The following is a 22506-nucleotide window of genomic DNA, read 5'->3' as shown; positions in this document are numbered from 1 at the left end:
AACGAGCTTTGAACTGGAGCCGTGGCACTGAGCCGGTGCCAGTCGATCAGCTCGGTAACAATATGGCCATTCAGGAGGCAGCCTCAGCTGATTTTATGTTGTATTTATGTGACCCTGCTGCCAGGTGAGCAGCGTTAGGAAACTCAGTACTGTACTTAAGTAGAAATAAATAAATATATAAATATATCTATTACAGTTCAGAGAGAGATATTGTACTTTTTACTGCACTACATTAATCAGACTGCTTTGAGTACTGCTAGAATAAATCATGTTTTATAAGTTCAACATATGTTTTGTTTGTATGTTTAACTGCCCAACATTACATTAAATAGTTCAAACCAGCTCTACTGTAAACTGCTAATGACACATGAATGCAGTACTTGTACTGTCAGGAGTACCTTCACTTTTAAAGCTTCTAGTACATTTAGCTGATAGTACTTGTTCTTGGGTAATATTTCCAGTCTGGTATTCTTACTTTTACACAAATAATAGATCTGAATACTCCGGACTGTTCTGCATTTTTGACACTAGGCAGGAAAATGTATTTGGGGGAGGATTGACACAAAATAAGCTGCTAAGAAATAGAAAAGAGTAAGATTAGAAATGTCAGTGTCAAATGTCAGATTTTGAACATTTCGCTCTGAACGGACGTTCAGCCAAGGGAAGGTCATGAAAAGACATTGTGAAAACTGAGACATTTTAACAGCAGCCAACCACAGTTTGGCGGTGCTGAAGTGAAACCTTACGAAAACACCAGATCTGAACATGTTTCTTGGATCGTGACCACACAGAAATACACATTCACACTCCACATCCCCAAATCCGTCAGCATCGACTTCCCTCCGCTGCAGCTTCAGGTCTGTATGGCCCCTGACTTGAGAAATGATTTATGGCTTTTGCAGTCTGTACTGAAAAGGACACCACTCTTGGCAATTTAAATTCAATCAAACTTTAAACAAAAATATGTCCGATTTAATCACTTCAGTCATTTTAACACAGGATTACTTCAACGCCAGATCTGGGCTCTTTGTGGTTTCTGAGCCAAAGCAGCAATGAAGGCTTTGATGCTGAATGTTGCATGACATGGGTTCAGGTCAAAGAGATGTGTTTCATGCAAAGATTCAAACCTTTTTCGCTCCACGGTGACTCAGACTGGCTGCTCTGTGGTCTGGATTCATAAAACAGGATTTTGCTTCCACCTACTGGTCATATTGGAAACAGTGAAATTCTACCTGCATGCTTGCACCTCCTCCTCTGAAGCAGCCCGCACTGTGTGCTGCTACTCTTACCGTTTAAATTCAAAGTGTTTAGCTGATGTGTCAGTAATAATGTCCTGATGTGTGCTGTGTATGTATGTGCTACAGCCAACAGAAGTGATGAGCAGCAACCAGCAGTAATAATAGAAGTACTGTCAAATTGTGCTGTTTCTAGTTTTAGTATTTCTACAGTTTTTTAAAGTACTTTATTTGACTCTTGCATTTTTCTTATTAGCTGCACCATTAGCACGAGTCCATCCATCCATCCATCCATCCATCCATCCATCCTTTCATCCATCCATCCATCCATCCATTCATCCATCCATCCATCCATCCATTCATCCATCCATCCTTTCATCCATCCATCCATCCATCCATCCATCCATCCATCCATTCATTCATCCATCTGGGAAACGTTAGTGTTTACTGCGCAACAGGTGTGCGCGTACCCGGAAAAACAGCCCCACGTGTGTGTCGGACCTGTGGATGGAGACGTTCATCTTCGTCAAGCTCACGGAGAAAAAAGTTTTACCACCGGAATTGAATGATTTTGCCTTCAAAATAAAATACGGGGATACTTTCAGCACGGGATGTACAGACACACAAGTACTGAATGCAATGGTTGCAGCCCATATTCATTGTATATTCTATTTTCTATACACAAGTCTGTGACATATGTTATACGTTCAGTCATGTGCAATAATTTCACTATCAATAAACTATAGTGTCATTGTCACGTGCAATATTCCTGTTTACTGTTTACTTTCAATTCACTTTCTGTTATTTATCCGTTTCTTGTTACCTAGCTTACATGTTGTACTTATTTTAATTTAATTTCTTAGGCACTATTACTTTGCATCCACTTAGAAACTTTACACTTTGTACTTTGTACTCTTATTTTGATTTTTTTATTTAATTACTAACCTTTCTGTAATTGTGTATATTGCTCTAATTTTTGTATTTGTATTCTGGCAAAATATTTTCCTTCGGGATGAATAAAGTTGATCTTATCTTATCTGATGTGGTTTTATTTTATTTTATTTTAGATTCCACTTCCGTCTTTTTGTCGCGTCAGATGACGGCACACACCTGTGCGTTAACTAATTTACTGTCTCTTGTGAAAATGACAAAAGAAAATCGTCTATTCTCACGCAGATGCTCCTTGTACACTTGTATGTTTGTGCTAACGTTGGTGTAGCAGAGAATTTCAAAGTCGCCCCTCCAGTGAGGCTTTTATTTTAAAGGTGGACAGCGGAAGTAGTTTGGTTCCTCGTGGTTTGATGCAGCTGTCCACGACGCGGCTCCAGCAGCTCCACTAGCAGACTCTCTCCGTCTCACACACACTCACAGGTATTCACTGTGAACCCCCACGGCCACTGGGCCCACGTGTCCTCTAGCAGTTAGTAAGGGCTGTCTGCGCTCGTGCTGTCTGGGCCTGTTGGACCCGGGCTGTAACTAGTGAAACCACGCGCTCCTCTTCCGGGTTAGCTCGTTAGCTAAGCTAGCTGGTTAGCCCACCGAGGAGAAGACGCAACAACATTAGTTTTCGTGTCCGTGGACTTTTCTCTGACGTCTGTGACTTTGAGATAAAGGTTGGTAGAGAGCTCTGGATTCATGTTAAAGATGCTTTAATGTTTTTCCTCACTGAGCTGACAACGAGTATTCACGGTGGGGCACAGGGTACTACAGCACTGGGTGGATGGTCAAAGATCAGCTGAGCACCGCTGTGTGTCAGTGTGTATATATTAGTGGCCGTGATTCATCATCATCATCTTCTTTGGCTACTTGGGGACCTTCATGTGCCTTTAATGTAAAGTTATGCGGCTTTGATTGTAGGAAAACTGCACTAGTGCGTCCTGCAGCCTCAAAGATTGTAAGCCCTTTAAAAAAGTGTCCAAAGAAATGGATCAGCTGCTTTTCTGAGCAGCTTGGATTGTAGCTCTCCTGGTGTTTCTATGTTTTTGTCTGAGTGCAGTGTCACGGTGTTTGTGGGCCCTTAAAGCCCCCACGGCTGCCTTCATCGCAGAAGTGTGTGTCGTTTCAGATGGATGAAAAACTATCTGAGGGGAATGGACAGACAGTACCACCGCACAAGGAGGAGGAAGAGGAGATGGAGGTTTCTATGACAACGCAACTAGAAAATCTCATCGTAACCCCCGAGGAGGCCGACGTGAAATCAAATGCTCCAACACATCCAGAGGAGGCGGGAGCTGTGGACACGGAGCCGACACATGGTGTGTGTAAGACGGAGGACTGTGAGGAAGATGACTCAGAGGATTCAGACAGGTGTTTATACACACACACACACACACACACACACACACACACACACACACACACACACACACACACTCCAAACATGCTCGTTATCAATACTTTGAGCCAGTAGTCGTCTTTGTATCTGTGAGTTTAGAAGTATGTGAGTCTGATGCTCTTCCTCTCCCATCCCCAGTGACAGCTCTTCCTCCTCCTCATCTTCCTCCTCCTCCTCCTCCTCCTCCTCCTCCCCCTCTGCCCCCGTGCTTGAGGATGACGACGACGAGGGATTCAGCCAACCGCCCGCCATCAAAACCAGAGACGAAGTCCTGCTGGAGGTCAGTCTGTGACGACGTTCTTACCGAACCTTAATGCCGCCATCAGACAAGGACCAGGGGCGGCTCTGTTTGTGCTCTAACTGCCAATACTGCAGCTGAGTGTCGGCGCCAGTGCCAAAGCTTTCTCACACCTTTCACCTTTCCTCATGCAAAACAAAAGTTCCAAATGTTTAATGTTGTCTGAACACAAGCTTATGACCGAGCTGTGAGATGAAGAATAAGTCAAACTGATGCCGGCTTTCAGCGCTGGAGAGTTTATGATCCTCACTCAGCTGATATCAGGGAAGCACTGAGGAGATGATCGCACATCACACTGAAACCACCTGGGTGCTCGGGAAACAGGAAGCTGCTTGGTAGCTGTCAGTGGAAATTAGTGAAACGAGACGTGGAGAGCAGATGTCACAGCCCCAAACACCACCGATCTTAGCTGTTTGGTGTGGTTTAAAGCAGAAGTGAACCCGCCGCGGGCACTGGCCCACAGAGACGTCTGTTCTCGCCTCCCTCAGTGCATCAGTGTTGGTACAGAGGAGCAGGGAATGTGCACTCCTCCGGCTGGGGGGGCAAAACAGCAGACGATTCACTTCGCTGCGGTTCCTCTCGTCCCTCTCCAAACAGACCACACAATGACAAGTGGTCATTTTACAGACACGTGTTTGTGTGTGTGTGTGCAGACAAATGTACCTTTACACCATCATGTCCCCATGTCTGTGTGCAGGACCTGCCCGTAGTGGAGGAGGTGTGTGTCTCATTACCAGAAGGTGCAGAACTGCAGCCTGTAGGAACAATCTCCAGTATTATACAGCAACTCGGTAAATACACACACACACACACACACACACACACACACACACACACACACACACACACACACACACACACACAGGTCAGACTGCATCTGTCGATCTGATTTCAACAGAGCACGGAAAACTGAGGGAGAGAATAATGAATGTGTATTTACTCGGCTCTGTGTTTCATCTTTGATCTCTGTGTCTGCAGTAATCATCCAGTCTCTGAAGGAGACGCCCCCTCTGACTGATGACAGCATCCTCTTTAGATCTGATGGGCTGGCAGTGGGCAAGGTGGGTGGACCAGCAGAGGCTGTGTGTCTGACTGCCTGTACCTCTGTCTACTCAGGTTTATCGTTCTTCATGTTTCTGTGTGTGTGTGTGTCTCGTTGGCGACATGCTGCTGTCAGTGTGTAGGGATGCTTTTCTGTGGTTGTAGCAAGATTCATTCAAGAAGTTTATGTAGGTGTGCGAGCTCAGAGTCCAACATCACAGGCATAGATGAGACTAAGGAATACAGAGTAAAGCTACCACATATATAGGATTCTACAAACTATATCTGGTTTCAGATACATGAGAGCATGTCCCAAGATGGACTTGATCTTTCCTTAGAACAACCAGTTGTCCAGACAAAGCGGAGTCGGACAAGTAGAATGCTGACTTGAGAGTAGCATGTATACCATGTATGACACAAGTTCCTACAGAATCATGTTACATGAGAAAAACCTACCACTGTGTGTGTTTCAGGTGTTCGAGGTGTTCGGCCCGGTGTCCAGCCCGCTCTACATTTTGCGTTTTAACTCTGCAGATGACATAAGCAGCAAGGGACTGGCAGAGGGCATGACTCTTCATTATGCACCGGCCATGAAAGAGTACACGGGATACATCCTCACACAGCAGCTCAAACTGTACGCATGCACACACACACACACACACACACACACACACACGTATATATTAAAGATGGGCAAATACACCGATTGGTTGTTTAGCTTGCTTGTTGAGTGATAAAACACGTCTGATATGCTTGATGGACGCTTGTTTTGACCAAAAGTGAAAATGCTTTTCGTTCAGTTTAAAGGGATCTGATGCATCCTGGAAGAATGACCAGGAGCCCCCGGCGGAGGTAAGCACACCGACGGTTCGCCTAAACATTAAAACAAGTAGAAAGCGACGGGTGGAGCTGAAAATGGACTCATCTCGTGTTCTAAACTGAACTCGTTGAGGTTCTGCTGTTGCAAACACCAGCGTGGTTTCACTCTCTCTTCTCTCTCCAGGCTTTAGATTATAGTGATGATGAGAAAGAGCTGGATGCCAAGAGGAAACAGAAAAACTCCAAAAAGAAGAGGGACAATAACAGTGCAGGTACACACACACACACACACACACACACACACACACACACACACACACACACACACACACACACACACACACACACACACGTTCTGCAGGCCTGAAGACATGTCTGGGTTTATGGTGTTATCGTCTGAAAGAAAGCTGAAAGTCACGCTCATCCATCATCCACTTTTTTTCCTGACTTTGATTCATCTGTTTTTCCCTCCAGATGACACTGCCCACGTTACCCAGAACCCCTTGCAGCAGCAGCAGCAGCAGCAGCAGCAGCAGCAGCATGACGTAAGGGCTTTCCCATCAAGACATGCAGGGTCTCCGTTCAGGCACCAGAACCCGAGGAACACACACCCACCTTTCAAACACACGCACACTCCACCCAGACACACACACCCACCACCTAGACGCGCTAACATGCCCCCCATGTACCTCCCCCCTCCCTGCCCTTACCCTCCTCCACCCCCTCACCATTTCCCCCCACCCAACTTCCCTCTCTACCCTCCTCCTCCCCCCTCTTACTTCAATCCATCTTTCTCTTCGCCTCTCTGGCCCCCAAACTCCATCTCCTTCTCCGACCTGCCTCCCCCTCCCCCTCCTCCCCCTCCCCCTCCTCCCCCACAGTGATGTCCAACACACCTCTGTGTACATATAGACTGCTGGACAAGTCCTCCACACGCATCCATCACTTGAAGGTAGAACCATGTGCATCATGTCTGAGCGTGGGACACGTGGGATGAGAGGAGCCTGGTGTGTGTCGCAGCGCTCACAGCAACACGTCACGTCCTGCAAACTCATGACCACATCTGTGTCTGTGGCTCGTGTGTACATACACTGTGGACATACTAACGTGCTCACGTTTGAAGCCATTTGGTTTCAGATTAATTTCGATCATTTGAGAAATGAAACATTATTATGCCAATAGAGCAAAGTGTGTCAATTTTTAGATATTGATCAACTTTGTTGTGACTGAAATAATACACTGCTACAAAATATTTAGTGTAGACTTACCCAAACACCCACAGGGCACGTCTTTGTGTGGCGTTCCGGCTGCGGTCCAGCTTCTCTCCGTCCTCACCTCCCCTCGCCTCCTCCGTTAAACCCACCGGGAGCGTTACAGAAACGTTTCAGACGCAGAGCTTCTTTTTTTTTTTCTGGCTGATTAGTTGACTCGCTCAGATTTTCCTGTGAGTTCGAACGTGTCCAGACAAGCTACGTTTCATATTTTGTTTTAAGTCTGTTTCTTGTGTGTATTTCCTGCTTTGTTGTGCTGTAGCCTACAGACAGCAGCTGAACGCAGTGCTTTTTTTTCCCCCCGAACATTGTGACCGGTTAAAGTCTGGCCTGGTGCCACCGATTTATAAAGCGACATTGATGTGCTGGTGGAATATATGATTGAAAGGCTGCTCATTTTTATTTTGAAAAATGACCGGATTCTCTTTTATTGATTGTTTGGCCGACTTCCTGGCCGCCTCATCTTCTCTGTGCTGCTCGACGTGGTTTGGCTACGGTGCGGCCGGAACGCGACACAGGCGCCCGTGGTGGGTTTGAACCTTGTAACATCTGAATAACACACAACAGTTGTACCAGTAGAAGACTTCTATACTTCTACATTCACAGCTCTACACTCAGGCTTCATTCTTTACGTGTATCCCAGCGAGTTATGGTCCTGTCTCACCTCTACACCTTCACACAGTCGTGTCTGCAGAAAAGGGAAAAGCAATATGAGGTTTTTTGTTTTTATTTAGGTTTGAAAAAAATGGACTGTGGAAAAGAACTTCAGTTCAGTCCAGATTCAGCCACAGTAGATCTTCATGGGCTTCATGTGCTGTGCCATTTGTTGAAAATGATGAACTCAAGTGGTCTGTTAGGATGTGATGGGATGGTTGGACCGACTCACACACACACACACACACACTCACTTAACCTTTTTGTACTGACTGGAAACGAGCTGTTATCTTATGTATTTACTGTATTTCTTTGTAAATGTCAACTTGGCCCCATGTGATGAGCTGCGTCAAAGGAAAGTAAATGTCTTTGAGTAAGATGACAGTGATGTCAGTGGTTTCTTCATGCCTCGTGTTTCTGTCACGCTGTTGTGTAAAGCTGCTGCTGCTGCACTCAGTGTCTCCACAGCCTTTTCTCAACAGGACGTTTCCACACAGAAACTGGCACGAGACTAAATGACGAATAAAGTAGTGAATATTTTGACATCCTGTCTCACCTGGAGTGACGTCACGCTGTGATTTTAATAGCTCATCGTGGCATCATTCAGATGGACTGAATGATGTCGTGGTTCATTTCAGAGTGCTGATCAGAAATAATTTCAGTTTTAAGAAGATGAACATGAGGAAACTTACATTTGAATGATTTAAATAGAATACCGTCTGCCCCTAGATTTCCACAAACACCCAGAACATAAAACCTCGGTTAGTCTAAAAGGTCTCTGTGTAATGTACATCATGTCATGACTAAAATAGTATTTTACCATGGTGCTAATGTGTAGAAACATTTAAAGAGCCTCAGAACACGAAACAAAGAATAAAACCAGTAAATGTCCTCTGATTTTGTTCATCATCAACATACAAACCACAAATTAAATACAACCGAACGCGTTAATAAGAAAATACAGAGCGATGATCATACTGTCTTGTTAAATGAGGCATGTGATGGGACAGGACTTCCTCTACAGAGGGCAGGAGGACCAGTGACACAACACCACGCATAAAACACCCCTTCTGACTGCAGCAGCTTCAAAATGGAGTCGTTCCCTCACTCAAGTGCGTGTGATCTTACCGCTGAGATCGGGGACTATCAGCAGTTCCCCAACCCCGGAGCTGAGCACGCCGCCACAGAGAGGACGCCTAAACCGAGTAGGTGATCGGGGACACGGGAGAGATCATGTTATGTTGTTGTTCAGTTATGAAATATTAACGTTGTCACTGATGAAGTGGGTTTAGGTTTTAGTGTAAAGGCACTTTATGTTAAGTACCACATGTATTCTTTGATTAAGAGGACAGGAACTGAGCTAATGAAGTATTTTCTGTGTGTTGTACAGAGCTGAGACATGTCCGTGTGGTTCTGCTGAGCTTCGGCCTGCTGTGTGTCCTTCAAGGGATCCTCAACGTGGCTCTGAGACTTGCTGTGAGGGAGCCCACTGATGCAGGTAGACACTGACAAAGCTTTAGCTCTGCAGCTTTGTGCTGTCTTTTAGCTCTTCGGTTCGGCTCTCCAGCTTCATTCTCACTACTTGTCCACCAGCGGCAAAAAGATGAAGTTAGCTGGTGGACATGATGAAACATTTAGCTGCTAAAGTGACGCTAAATTGAGGTAAAGGGAATTTAGCGTGTGGTGCTCACAGATGAATTAAATTACATCAACGACAAATCAACGACAAAATATCTTCCTTGAAGTTCTGTATAAAATACACACCTTTTTTATTAAAATACATATATTTTCTTAATTTCAGTTGAAATTGACAACTTAACCCAGCAATGTCAGCAACAGTATGAAGTCTTCAAAGCTCAGCCACATATTGAAAAAGCTTCGTAATGCGTTGCTTCATGAGTTTGTTCTGTTCTGCATGTTCTTTACATTGTGACACGGTATGTTGGGACATGCTGTCTCTGTTGCTGTGCTGAGGTGGGACAGAGCAGAGCTGTCCGCAGGGCTGGTTGATGTTCGGCTCCAGCTGTTACTACATTTCCTCGCAGAGGAGGAGCTGGGACGCCAGCCGGCAGGACTGCGTGCAGAGAGACGCTGACCTGGTCGTCATCAACAGCACTCAGGAACAGGTACCTTTATATCCCCTCACGCCGCTGCCCGTGGACAGCTGGGCTATTTGCTGAGAAAGCATCTGAACATTTCGAGTCCTTTGCTCATGGGGACGTTGGTTTATGACAGGCCTTCCTCACTGGATTCACCATGGCTGCGTGGGTTGGTATGACTGACAGGGAGGAGGAAGGAACCTGGATCTGGGTGGACGGAACACGAGTGGACAAAGACAGGTGGGAGACTGAGCATGCTGCTGTGACGTGTGTGTGATTGGGATCTTTATTCATATAGCGCTAATTCACAAGAGCGTTATGTCAAGATGCTTTCCATAAAGAGCAGGTCGACTCTGTAATTAAAGAGAGAGACCCAACGATTCAGGAATTCAACATTAAGGATTCAAGAATCCCCACATGAGCAGCATCAACAACAAACAGCCACAATAATGAAATAGAAACTACGTTACTGACATTAGGAATATGACTAATGATGATCAATACATTGGAAACATTGAAAAACATGCCAATAGTTAATATATGAGTAATAATAACACGACCATTAGGATGGAGAGGAAGAGGAGGAGAGAGGAGCCCAGTGCATCATGGGAGTCCCCCGGCAGTCTAAGCCTATAGCAGTAATCCTCTTATTTGTGCTTGTTAGATCTGTATTAAAGTAAAGCCCAACAAATCCTCACACCCACACAAGAAGGTGATTGTATCCATCCATTGTCTATACAGCTTATCCTTAAGGGTTGTGTGTGTGTGTGTGTGTGTGGGGGGGTGTTGGAGGTTAGGGCCAATCCCAGCTGACATTGGGTGAGAGGTGGGGGTCACCCTGGACTGGTCACCGGTCAATCACAGAGACAGACGACCACTCGCACCTACAGTTCAGTCACCATTTGAACGAGCAAACAGGTTCAAAGTTCAAACCACAAACCTGCAGATTGGAACCTGTATTTCTTATATATTCATGTAAAATCCTGTCAAATTGCAAGATTTTCCTTTTACATGAGCAACTCAACAGCAGCTTAAAATGTTTTTTTTTTTTTTTTTTGCTGACGTGGTGGTTTAACTTCTCACCTTGCTGCAGTAGACAAAGTGTCCTGCAGGCCGTGTCAGTGCTCTGTCACATCACTCTCCACACCCATCAGTAATTCTGAGGTTGCTCAGAGGTGAAACGCACTTTCAACCAAACCAGGAGAGTGAAACGCCGGCTGTTGAATTGTGCTTTAGATGCGCGGGGCTTTGATCAGAGTGAAAGGTGTCTGCAGCAGCAGAGAGAATCAGAAATGTGAGGATACAAAGTATGAGCTTAAATACTAATAGCCTCCGAAGTTTTTCAGCTCCTCTTGAACAGTTGACAGCAGGTTTCTGTTTGTAGGCTGCAGTGGGCCCGTGGGCAGCCTGATGGAGCGTTTGGAGGAGAAGACTGCGGCGACCTTCGCACAATGATTGATTTCATCGGCTTGAATGACTTCATGTGCAGCGCCAGAAACCAGTGGATCTGTGAGAAAACATTCTGGTAGCTGAAACTGCTCGGATATGTGGATTGTGTCTTCACCTGAACGTAACTAACCGTAAAAATAAAACAGAATGTCAGAAGCGCAGTGTTCCAGTTACAAAAACACGCTGCCACACTTACATGATTACATTTATTATTCCTCCTCTCAAAAGGTGATCTTTGAACATTTTACTTCAAAGCCTTCCAGTGGTTGTCTTTTCCTTTTGTTGCTCCAGTGGTGGGGTTAGCAGTTGACAGCTCTAAATAAATGATTATCAGAATTGTTTGGCTTTCATTATTTTATGTTGGACTCATTGTGAATGTGTTTAATATAAGGTGGTCAGAATGATGCAGGCCTCCCTTTAAAACCCTCTTAAAAGTCATATGCAGCAGCTCTGAGCCAAACCTCAGATGCACTGACCTCTAATGGCGTTTCAGTGATGTCTGCAGGACACAACACCAGGGCACGATGCAGTTTACACCTCAGCCTCTGAGGGGCTCACAGTGACGTTCAGCTGACCGTCTGATTTAGTTCCAGGCAGCACAGCTTGTGGCAGGGCTGGAGGTTTGAGGTACGGGCTGTTTTTGACTGAAATCTGTTCAGAAACTAATTTTGTCGGAGAGTTTTGGGTACATTCGCTGTTGATCCTGTCATCTGTGTGTCATCTACTTTATCATACAGTGTTGCTGAGCTGACTTCTGTCCAAAGCTCACGCCTCAGTGAGCCAGAGACGTACTCCAAGTGATATCATTTACGACTTATTCTAAGACAAGCTGAGCGTTCGAGGTGGAGTCTTGTTGAAGGAAGGAGGATCTGTTGATCTGAAGGTCTCCTCACAAAACAGGTAGAGTTCAGCATAAAAACACATCAGGAGCTGTCAAATAGCCTGGAGCCAGGTGTATACAGGACCATGCTCTCCACAGTTTCATAGTTTCACATGAAATAATTCAACAGTGACTAAAATATTTTGTATCGGCTGCATCAATCAAATCTCCCACAGAGTGGAGCTGGAGTTCCATATCAAAATCAATGTTACAAATATGACAGCAAAATATTGTGTACTCTGCTCACATGATCATGCTGCTAGATATTATACTGGGAAAATGACTGATACCACACTTGGGTCAGCATATATTTCCCTTATCATTCTCGTCATGATTCTTGTTTCATGTTTCCGTTGTGTTAGTAGTATAATCAGCTGATCTTGCCCCTGTAGTCACCCCCACGTACAGGGGGTGCAGAACTGTTGCAGGTGGACTTTTTCAAAAACTAAAACAAAGAAGGCAAACTGACCCTCTAGAGGGAACCCTTCATCCACACTTTTATCTTAAATTCCACTCATTTGCCCCTTCACAATTATATATTTGAGGTATTTTAGTGGGATTTAAAAAGAATGGTTGGTGGATAAATGAATGGGTTGTAATATATTAGATTTATTTTATTTTTTTTATACTTTTTATTTAGTTTTGTTTGTATACAGACAGCAGGAGCAGAGAAAAAAAAAATATATATATATAATAATACAAAAGGGGGCATACAAATGATCAGTCAGTTGAGTGAGCATGTTCTTTGTCTTTGAATAATGTCCATTTCCTCCATTTTTGTGCAAAGTCACCTGCTTTGATTCACAGATGAAAAGTCATTTTCTCCATTGCATGGATCTCCTCCATAATGTCCATATATATATATTAGATATTTTTAATGAATTAAATTATTTGTTAAAGCCTGAATACACAGTTTTCAAAGGTTAATTGTGGTTTAAGTTTCACTGTGATCTGTTTGGAAGAGTTTGATCAATAAAGTTGAGAAGATATAAACTTTATTTATCAAGAATAAATCACATTGTCACAATCATTTCATGAGAAGAGGTAAAAAAACATTTTATTCCAACTTTATGGGAAACAGTGTATATATATGTGTGTGTGTGTGTGTTAAAATCACCTCCAGCCATCCCTTTATTTATGCCTTCAAAGGGCCATACATTTTAAGTTGAGGTGAAAATGGTAAAGATGGTTTTAATGTTTTGGTAAATACCAAATGAATGTGAATGTTCCTCTGTGTCTGCTGTATGTGGAAATAGATATTATGTATTATTAATGCATAATACACACAAATCTAATTATTTGCCATTTACTGTTTGTGGTTTAATAAGTGGATAATCTGAGGTGATGAAAGGCAGCAGAGGAGAGAGACTGAGTTAATGAATGGATAAATAATAGAGTAGGGAAGAATTTGTCAGAAACACACACACACACACACACACACACACACATACACACATAGATAGATGACCTTAAAACTCAGTCACACATTTCAGCTCACACACACATGCGCGCACACACTGTCCACACATGGGCGCAGATGGAATTTCACGGTGCTCAGGGTTTTGCATTTTTTTGCCCGGGCAGAAATGGGAGCATCATCACTCATACCAGTCAACACCTGTCACTCTGTGGTGTGCTTTGGACACACACAGACCAGCTTGCAGGCAGACGCTGCCAAACCGCTCATTTGCATACATCACGCTGATAAGAATAGTTGATGCAGCAAGCATCAAAGCATTTCCATGCATATGATGTATGTATATAGATGTACTTGGTGAATAAAGCACATTCTGAACTGTGAACAACGATGATGCTGGTAAAATCAGGAGATGCTTTATGAGGGTTTAAACCCTTTCAGGACCACACTGACACTCTCTCCCAGTGGCCTTTTCCAGGTCTCCCACCACCACAAAGACATGCATGTTGCACATATGAATACTGTCCTGTGGCCCTCTGCTCAGAAAGAGTCTGGAAGGGTCAAACCCAGAGAGGAATTTTATCAAAGGATTGAGGTCAGTCAGAACACCTCACCCAAACAGATACACAACTGTTGTGAAGCTGTTTTAGCAAATCTCAACAATTACTTGATGGAATGACAGGGAATTTGGAACAGGCATTCATGGTCACGTGCTAAACTAAGCTAACCGCATCCAGGCTGTTGCTCCACTAGTGCATTGACATTAGAGCAGCAAAGATCATCTCGCTAACTGTCGGCAAGAAAGCAAATGAATGTCTGACACCAGCGGTGTCTAGTAATGAGTGTTTGGGTTTTATGTGTCCAGGTTTGATATATCCACCTCTGACAGGTGGACAGCAGGACCAACACACTGGTGATGAATGGGGTTTAATTTGGGCTGTTTAAAGCCTTAACGTCCTTTTACTTTGGCAGACATCAATGCCACCGCATTCATCCGAGGATTTTGTCAATGAAAACTGCTCATGTGTTGATTATCCACACTAACTGGAGCGTTTATTCAGAGCAGAAATGTTGCTGCTGAGATTTCTGAGTGTACTTTGTCAGTACTTTAAGTAGCCCAAACTAATTCAGCTCCATTTTTGAGGGGTGGCAGCAGAAAACGTAAATATCATACAAATATCTGAAACCTCCTTCAAACAAAATAGAATACCTGCATGCCTAGATGTCACCATCAAGTGACCCTTTAGAGGGATACTTTACTTTACAAAAATGAGCTCAAGCAACAAAATCACCAACAAGAGCAATTCAAGTGTTTCTTTGAGTAGCATCCAAAGCCAGGGGGAAAACGTTTGGTGGCTGATCCTGAATGCAGCTGATTTGATTGTACTCCTGCTGTTGCTCATTCTGGTCACCTCAGGGTCTTCTCTCCTTCCCCACTCATGCCCCTAAAATACACGTGACTCCTCTTTCTTCTTGCATGTTGCTCTATCTTCTTACGTCATTCCAACCCATCTTCCCTCTCCCATCTCCCCCTCTGAATCAGCGCTCTGCTGTAACCAGAGACTGGAAGCTGTGACATGTGACCCACTAATTCCTACCATCCTGTAAAAGAGGGCTAACTTAGGATGCTGCCTCGCCAAACTGAAGGAAATACCTAAATACACTTTAAACTGTGTGGAAATACAAATGGAGTATGATCAATGTGTGCTTTTCATTTGGGGATGAACTATTTCTTTAGGTATGCATTTCTGACGGTTTAGGGTGGTCATAAAAATTCCTTACACTGGTTCAGCGTCTGTCTGTCCGTGCGTGTGTGTGTGTGTGCGTGCGTGTGTGTGTGTGTGTATGAAATGCCAGAGAGAGAGAAGGGAAAAAGAGAGGGAGGAAGGTCAGGGCACTTGAAACTTGTACTGTGCTGGCTGCACATGGAGCCGCGTTCAGTGCACAAACATTCACACTTTGCCTTGTTTGCTGTGACTTTGTAGATGTGGAGCAGGACTCTGAAGGTCTCACGTCTTGGACTACTCCTCTCTTTCACTCTTCAGTCTTGGGTCTTTTCATTTTTTTCGTCTGGTTCTTCATTTCAAGCCACAATCACCGGATGTTCGAAGGAGGTTGTCAGAGCGGCCTGGAGATGCAGAGGACCAACAAGAAGAAGCGAGCTCAGAGCAGAAACCTCGCAAAAGCAGCTCATCAGTGAGTAACAGGGTTAGTTAAGAGGGTCGGGTCAGGGACAGAAGATCCAGTTCAGTTTAGGAAAATGGAACAACGTCTTATAGGTTTGCAAATAAGCATGAATCTGTATGTCCATTTTTGTGTTCATCCTTCTTATTATTAATTAAGCTAGACCAAGATTCGGCTTGATCAGTAGTACTAATGCTCATCCTGTTCACCGTCTAACCCGCTACCACTTATACATACAGGTCTTTGCATGGTGCATATCTAACCCACGATGAGTGATGTTTGGAAAGTCATCGTTTAAAAACTCGAAGAATTTGATCGAATAGAATACTGATATGTCAGCAGATGCAACGACCAGACCAGATCAAAAAATATACTGTAAAACTACTTTGAAGATGAACGATGTGGTATGATCATCCCTTCCACTGATAGTGTTAAAGTACTGATGTGGCCCATGAAAGTAAAATGAATACAATTTAAGTTGCACTTAAGATATTTAAATGTTGTCTTTCTGAAATATCACCAATTAAAAAGAACCACAAGCCTTTAATTGTATTGTGTGTAAATCAGCACAACTTGTGGTGACAGAAGTGATAGAAAACATTAATGATCAATAAGCACGAGGATTTTTGCTACTGATCACTTATGCGTGTCCGTCTGTGTTTTATAGGTGTTACTGAAGACGCACAGAAAGACGTTAGAAGTTTAGGTGTTTTCCTCTGTATCATTTACATGTTTTCTTCAGAGAGGAACCACTTTTCATTTGGTGTAGACAGCTGTAATCTTGAAGGCTTATCCCATGAGCCTTTGCTTGTCAGCATGCTTTAACTCTCTCTCTCTCTCACACACACACACACACACACACACACACACACACACACACACACAGACACACTCAGCAGTCAAACATTGTCTCACAGTAATGGCCAGTACACAAAACTGTAGGTTTGTCAATTAGACTTGGGAGCTTTGTCCAACAAAAGGGTTGGTGCTCCTCAGCGGCTAAACTCACGTGTGTCCGTTCGGAGACCAGAGAGGAAGATCTGTTTTTAAAAGTCTGTCTCTGTAGTGTAGTAGGTAGTAGGTAGAGTAACTTCTACCTGAATCTACCAGAGTAACTTCTACCTGAATCACTGGCCCCGTTTAGGCCCGGGAAGGCAGGTATTTGAACCTGGCTGTTGGGCTATAGCCGACTTTCCCACTGATGAGGAGCAACAAATCCAGTGAATTATTTAGACAATCAGAGGGAAAGTGGGAAATATACACCAATCTGTTACAGTGCGGTCTAATTCATTCCCATGTGTATGGTGGTAGAAAGAGGAAGGTGTCCTTGCTGACCACTGGTCAACTTTGCATTTTGCTGTCCAATAATGTGACGTATTCAAGGTGACACATATGCTGTTGTTTGTAAAGGCATAACCCCTTCCACCCCCACCCCCAGTATTATTCAGAAAAATCCTTCTCCCTTGCCTTCGTCCCAACCCCCCCCCCCAGGTATATTTCAGACATGTGGGGAGCACTATGTGTGAACACATTTCTCTGGCTCCCTGTCATGGCACTGTCTGGTCTTGCATACTTCCTACTTCATCATTGCCGTCATTTCTATTCTTGGATGTGGCATATGTGTCTGAGTGTGTGATCTTTTCTACTTTGCCTACTTGGATACATGGACATGGATGGAATACGCTTAATAATATTTTGTACAGTGTTTTCTCTAATTATTGTTTATATATTGTTTATTATATGTTCCCTGTTCACTTCTGCTGAGGTCTGTATGTAGGAGGTCTGTATGGCATCTCCTGCCAGCCCGGGCCCAGTTACATCAGACTTCCCCTTTCTTCAGCTTTGACTGAGCAGATGTGTTGAGTTGGCCAAAAGAAATGCTGCTGCACTGCACTTGTTACTCTAGCTTTTTAGATTGGGAACATGAAATAAAATGAAAAAGACTTTGTCCTCCTCCTTGGCACCCTCTACTAGACTGCTAGACAGATGTACGATTATTATCGTATTTGTACGCACTCCATGCGGTGTACCAAATAATACCAAAAGTGCTGTGTTGTTTATGATCATTTGAGCCACGTGTCGGATCAGGGACGTACATGTAGCATTATCACGTGCGCTAACCCACTAAGAGCCATCTCTAAAGTTTACTGACTGGCCTTTTACCGTCCTCTGGCTGTCTGCAGAAGACTGACTGAAGTATTTCTAGCCCACGAGACAGGAGAAGGGTCCCCGTGACTCCGCTGCTGCAAATCATAGGCAGCTTTACGATGAGCAGCCGCTCAGGCCTGTCTTGCTCAGATGTTCTGGGACGTTGGTCATGAGATGGAGAATATAGCAGGCGTCCACACACGCATGGAGGGAGGGAGCCACACACTGAGTGCTGAAGTGTGTCCCAGCACACAGTACGCCGCCTGGGGTGGAAGGACGAGAAACACCCCTGGCAAATCACAGAGCAAACACACAGAGACAGTCACCTCCTAACTCACCTTCACACCTTTGGCTTCCAGGTCCATTAATGTTAAATAGAAGCAGGGGTAAATAGTGTGTGTCAGTGTGGTAAGGCTGCTCCTAGAGTCACGTCCCCCTCGCACAGTGATTGGCCAGGTGAGAGGAGGCGATACAATACATGCACAATAAAATGAGGAGAGACTGTCTGAAACTGTGTGTGCTGTTGTCTCCATTTGTGCAGTACATCACATCTGTGACTCCAGGGCTCCACACAGTCGATGTGATCGAACCGCACTTTGTCCAACAGTTTGACTTCTAGTTAGTGAGAATTTCATGTGATTTCATTTTGACGGCACGATAAGCGAGAAACTTCTCTGGACTACAGACAGACATAAATACACTTATTCCCCTTTTCTCCATGTCAGGACCCTCCACAATAACCCTAACCCTGTTACCTGAACCCCTTACCCAGATCTACTCCTGCATCTAACCATAAGACTATGGTTATCTAACTAACCAGCTAACTAACTAACCAGCTAACTAACTAACTGACTAACTACTTAAAACTTGAACTGTTCTCTCCTCGTGATAATGAATGAGAGCACTAATGCATACATGCCAGTTTCCATGCCCCCCCCCTTCCCCTCTATCTAAATATGGTGTTTATTTGACCCCATGGCCTTGGCCCCTCACGGAAATGCCAGCAGTAAAACGGTCTATAAATCTTGAAGACACAATTAGACATCTTCTGCAGCATCTTTGAGACAATCTGACCTTCAGAGGTGATTGAATCTGAAGTATTTTGACGCTCATTGTTTTGGCATCTGGCGCTCGTGTGTTTCATAAATTTGTTGACCCTCAAAATAGTTGTTCTGGACTGACACAGCAGACCACCTGTCCCTCTTAAGTGGAGGCAGTGTGGCTGCCACGGACAGAGTCATGTCGAAAAATGATAGAGAATGAACTGTTTGTGAAGTGCAGAGGAGAACACTGGCAGGAAGGTTTAGATCTATGAAGGTCATCAGTTCTAATCATTTAGCCCCCCAATGATGTCTGGGGAGTGCAGATGTGCTAATGTGTCTCCCTCTAACATACACGCTGTAATGTATTGTAGAATATTACATCGTCAAAGAGTGTTTACAGCGAGGTTTGACCTTGTGAGAACCTTATGAGTTTAATTTGAATGCAGCCCATGCAGCCTCATCCTAAACTGTGCGTGTGGTGTGACGTGGCACAAAATAAAATTTCACAATGTCCCAACTACAGAAGCTGGGACTCTTGTATACATGACGTTTAAGATATCAAATTACTGCAGAGCAAACGTAATTATTTCATTTGAAGTTGTTCTGGGGAAAGATGTGGATTTTCCATTTACAGCACAGGGATTATACACACACATCCCGTATGTGCAAGGCTAGCAGGAGACGGCATTAATGAAAAAGAAGCACTGTCGGCACTCTCACGCCATGCCACACATGTTTCTATTAATGCTGTCACTCTATTTGGATCTTCAGGCAGAGCGCTTACACGCACCTGCCGTCGCAGCAGACCATTGGCGTGCGTGATGTATAAAAATGCGTGTGGTTTCCATGTTTTTAAGCATGTAGACCAGGTGAAGGTCAAGTAGGATCAAAACAATGTCAGTAATAAAAACCTTTTTGTGGCACGTGACCGCTTTTTCAGTGTTTCGCTCATAGACGTGTGGTACAACGTGCTTATGGATTTCAAAACAGCGTTGAGGAAGACATCTTCATTCTCTTTATAGTCACTTCTCCTCCTTTGCCTTCAGACAGACACGTGGTGTTTCGTGGCATTATGTTGATCCACTCTCCAAACCAACACTTGATCTAGATAACTGAGTCATTCATGTGACTCTGCACTGGATGTTGTCTGGGTGTAAAAACAAGGATCAAGTTGTGGGCTATTCCACTGCATGTGGTCCATCCATTACCTGACAGGATGTGTCCAAGTATTCAGTGTCAGTGGTTTGAGCCTGGAGCACAAAGTCATCAAACACCCTGGGGTCACTCCTTGAAATGACGCTGAAAATTGCACTGAAATACTCTAATAATAATCTTTTAGTAAGTGAACTGGAGACAGTTTAACTACTAAGAAGAAGGCTGGCTCTGCTTGGCTTGATTCAGAAAGAAATGAAATCAATAATACATAAACTGCATGTGTAAGCACTCAGTATGGCTCACATTACTGCACCACATTGCAATGGTCAGGCTTCCTTTTGTGTATGTGTGCCAGAGAGTGTGTGTGTGTGTGTGTGTGTGTGTGTGTGAGAGAGAGAGAGAGAGAGACACAAGGACAGAGAGAAACTCAAGCTGATTCCCAATTGACATGATGTTATTACCATAGCACATTAGCACATTAATAAAATCTCTGTCTCAGTCGCTCTCTCTCTCTCTCTCTCTCTCTCTCTCTCTCTCTCACACACACACACACACACACACACACAGTGGCTACTTGCAAATAAAGTTCAACCCCTGACATTCAGGTTAAGAGAGGCCAGCAGTGCAATCTCATTGCAGAAACAGATGACCACAGTTCAGCCGATTGATTACATTCTGTTCTGTTCTCCTTTTTCTGTCTTAGTAACATGAGCACATCACATAATCACACGTCGGGGCATTATTTTGGTGAGGTTTTGTCTAGTTGCCAACATCATTTGTCAGTTTGTTCGTATTTTTCAAAACTCTTAGAGTCTGGTCATGGCGGAGTTCACCTGCACATCTTTGTGGGAATAATTGGCCGTCACCAGCCAGCCAGAATACCCATCAAGCTAGTCGATGGTTTAACTACTAATTACAAAGAGTGTACACATTGTCTTCAAATTGTGTATTTGTACCATGGACTTTTGGAGCAGTTTAAATACAGGAGGAGATACAGTGCAACACCACAATGACACAATAGCTCTCTCTATTTTGGACTCTCCAGCTCTCCGTACCCTCAGAGATCAGTACCGTAGATATTTTACATTAATAGATCTGGACGATAGATCTCAGTCCAGTCTGGCTTGCTTGATCCACTGATCGCACTGAATCTGTTAACACTAAGTAATAGTAATGACTGGCTGCTAGCATCTACACAGGTAAAATGTGTGTGTGTTTTTTTTGTCAGACATTTACATCTGATATACAGTAGCTACTGTGTGAAAATAACTGGGATGTCGTGAATCTTTAGTGGCATTCACATGACATCTGTGACAGGGTGTAGGGTGTGTTGTACATGTTTGACAATTATATTACAACAAACAGCAAACAAAAAAAAGTGTCCTCACCTTTAAAACGACACCCTCTGAAACTAGTGTCCATATTAAAAGTGCAGTCATTTCCAAATCTTGTATGTATCAAGTGAAATGGTTCATTTAGGTACTGACTTAATGTATGTGCTGAATACATTAAAATACCAGGAATCCTAAATTGGCCTTTAGTATTTATTGCTCTGGAATCAAGCAATCACTCTGAGTCTTTGTTGCCAAACAGTCTTTGTCTTGTATTCAATTACAGGAAATGTCATCACATCAAGTATTGTCACTAAGTTCAGGGGACCATTGAGTAAATCCAGCTGCAATCTGAATAGCCATGATCTTAGTTTCTTACCTCAATAACAACAACAAGCCTAAATAGTTGAGGCCAAAGACTGAAACCCTTTTGGATTGTGCATGATATGGTGACCCCTTTATGTTCAGGATCTCCCACAGTGACAACCTAGTAGCTACCCCCTGAATACGACCTGAACCAACTGAGGCTGGTATTACTTATCATAGTGCACGTCATCTTCGGCACGTGGCCAGACTCTTGCTGACTTATCACATGATCTCTCATGCTATGGATTTCCCCTCTGCCCATTCCTCCTCCACCCGAGTGACACATGCCCCCTCTGGTCCAATAAATAGCCATCTTAATATCACAAGATCAGGGAGAGGGGGGGGTCTATCGATGGGGAAGGAGAACAGGTTCAATTTACAACTGACAAATGTCTAGTTGAAAGAGGAGTCAAATACAGCAGATAACAGGTTTTAACAGGTGTGTGTGTGTGTGTGTGTGTGTGTGTGTGTGCATGCAGTGGGGATAAAGCAGTGCTGCATTAATGATACACTGTGTCCCATAGACAACATGCTGCTTTACAAGCTAACAACAACGAGAACAAAGATTCTTTGGCAATCATAAAAGATAATGATTGTATTAACTTCTTTTTTTATCATCAAAAATACAATCATCCCCCTGACAGTGATATTAAGCGATGCCTGTATGCCACAGACTGTAGTCAAAACACACAAAAGACCTTTTATTATATGAGATAACACACAAGGGCTAAAAAGACCTGATGTTTGTCAGATGTGTGGAGGTATTTATTGTGAAAGGTTG

At 43.8% G+C, this 22506-nt stretch overlaps 2 protein-coding genes across 3 annotated transcripts; both read left to right on the top strand.

Annotated features, from left to right (window-relative positions):
- The first annotated feature begins 2556 nt into the window (after window positions 1–2556).
- On the top strand, window positions 2557–8035 carry LOC139198797 (H/ACA ribonucleoprotein complex non-core subunit NAF1-like). Of its 2 annotated transcripts, none has more exons than XM_070827747.1 (9): window positions 2557–2606; window positions 3301–3542; window positions 3709–3850; window positions 4566–4659; window positions 4847–4929; window positions 5383–5543; window positions 5710–5761; window positions 5913–6000; window positions 6203–8035. In XM_070827747.1, exons 2-9 carry the CDS (start codon window positions 3301–3303, stop codon window positions 6610–6612), a joined length of 1272 nt encoding a protein of 423 aa, XP_070683848.1. In that variant the 5' UTR covers window positions 2557–2606; the 3' UTR covers window positions 6613–8035. The 2 variants fall into 2 exon arrangements, with proteins under 2 accessions (XP_070683848.1, XP_070683847.1); XM_070827746.1 differs by lacking the exon at window positions 2557–2606 and adding an exon at window positions 2782–2848.
- A 708-nt stretch (window positions 8036–8743) lies between these two features.
- LOC139222753 (CD209 antigen-like protein C) lies at window positions 8744–11477 on the top strand. The gene is made up of 5 exons (XM_070854606.1): window positions 8744–8858; window positions 9044–9151; window positions 9628–9779; window positions 9889–9992; window positions 11137–11477. The coding sequence occupies exons 1-5, from the start codon at window positions 8744–8746 to the stop codon at window positions 11279–11281; spliced, it is 624 nt and encodes a 207-aa protein (XP_070710707.1). The 3' UTR covers window positions 11282–11477.
- The last annotated feature ends 11029 nt before the right edge of the window (window positions 11478–22506 follow it).

Source organism: Pempheris klunzingeri, chromosome 3 (genome assembly GCF_042242105.1).
Source record: "Pempheris klunzingeri isolate RE-2024b chromosome 3, fPemKlu1.hap1, whole genome shotgun sequence".
Classification (NCBI taxonomy): domain Eukaryota; kingdom Metazoa; phylum Chordata; class Actinopteri; order Acropomatiformes; family Pempheridae; genus Pempheris; species Pempheris klunzingeri.
The sequence above is the reverse complement of the archived record's forward strand: the minus strand, read 5'-3'. Positions and strand labels throughout refer to the sequence as shown.

Coding starts and splice junctions, on each gene's coding strand:
- LOC139198797 (XM_070827747.1), top strand. CDS start 3,301: ATGGATGAAAAACTATCTGAGGGGAATGGACAGACAGTACCACCGCAC. Junction 3,851..4,565: donor GAGACGAAGTCCTGCTGGAG/GTCAGTCTGTGA, acceptor GTCTGTGTGCAG/GACCTGCCCGTAGTGGAGGA. Junction 5,762..5,912: donor ACCAGGAGCCCCCGGCGGAG/GTAAGCACACCG, acceptor TTCTCTCTCCAG/GCTTTAGATTATAGTGATGA.
- LOC139222753 (XM_070854606.1), top strand. CDS start 8,744: ATGGAGTCGTTCCCTCACTCAAGTGCGTGTGATCTTACCGCTGAGATC. Junction 9,152..9,627: donor GAGGGAGCCCACTGATGCAG/GTAGACACTGAC, acceptor TGCTGTGCTGAG/GTGGGACAGAGCAGAGCTGT. Junction 9,993..11,136: donor ACACGAGTGGACAAAGACAG/GTGGGAGACTGA, acceptor TTCTGTTTGTAG/GCTGCAGTGGGCCCGTGGGC.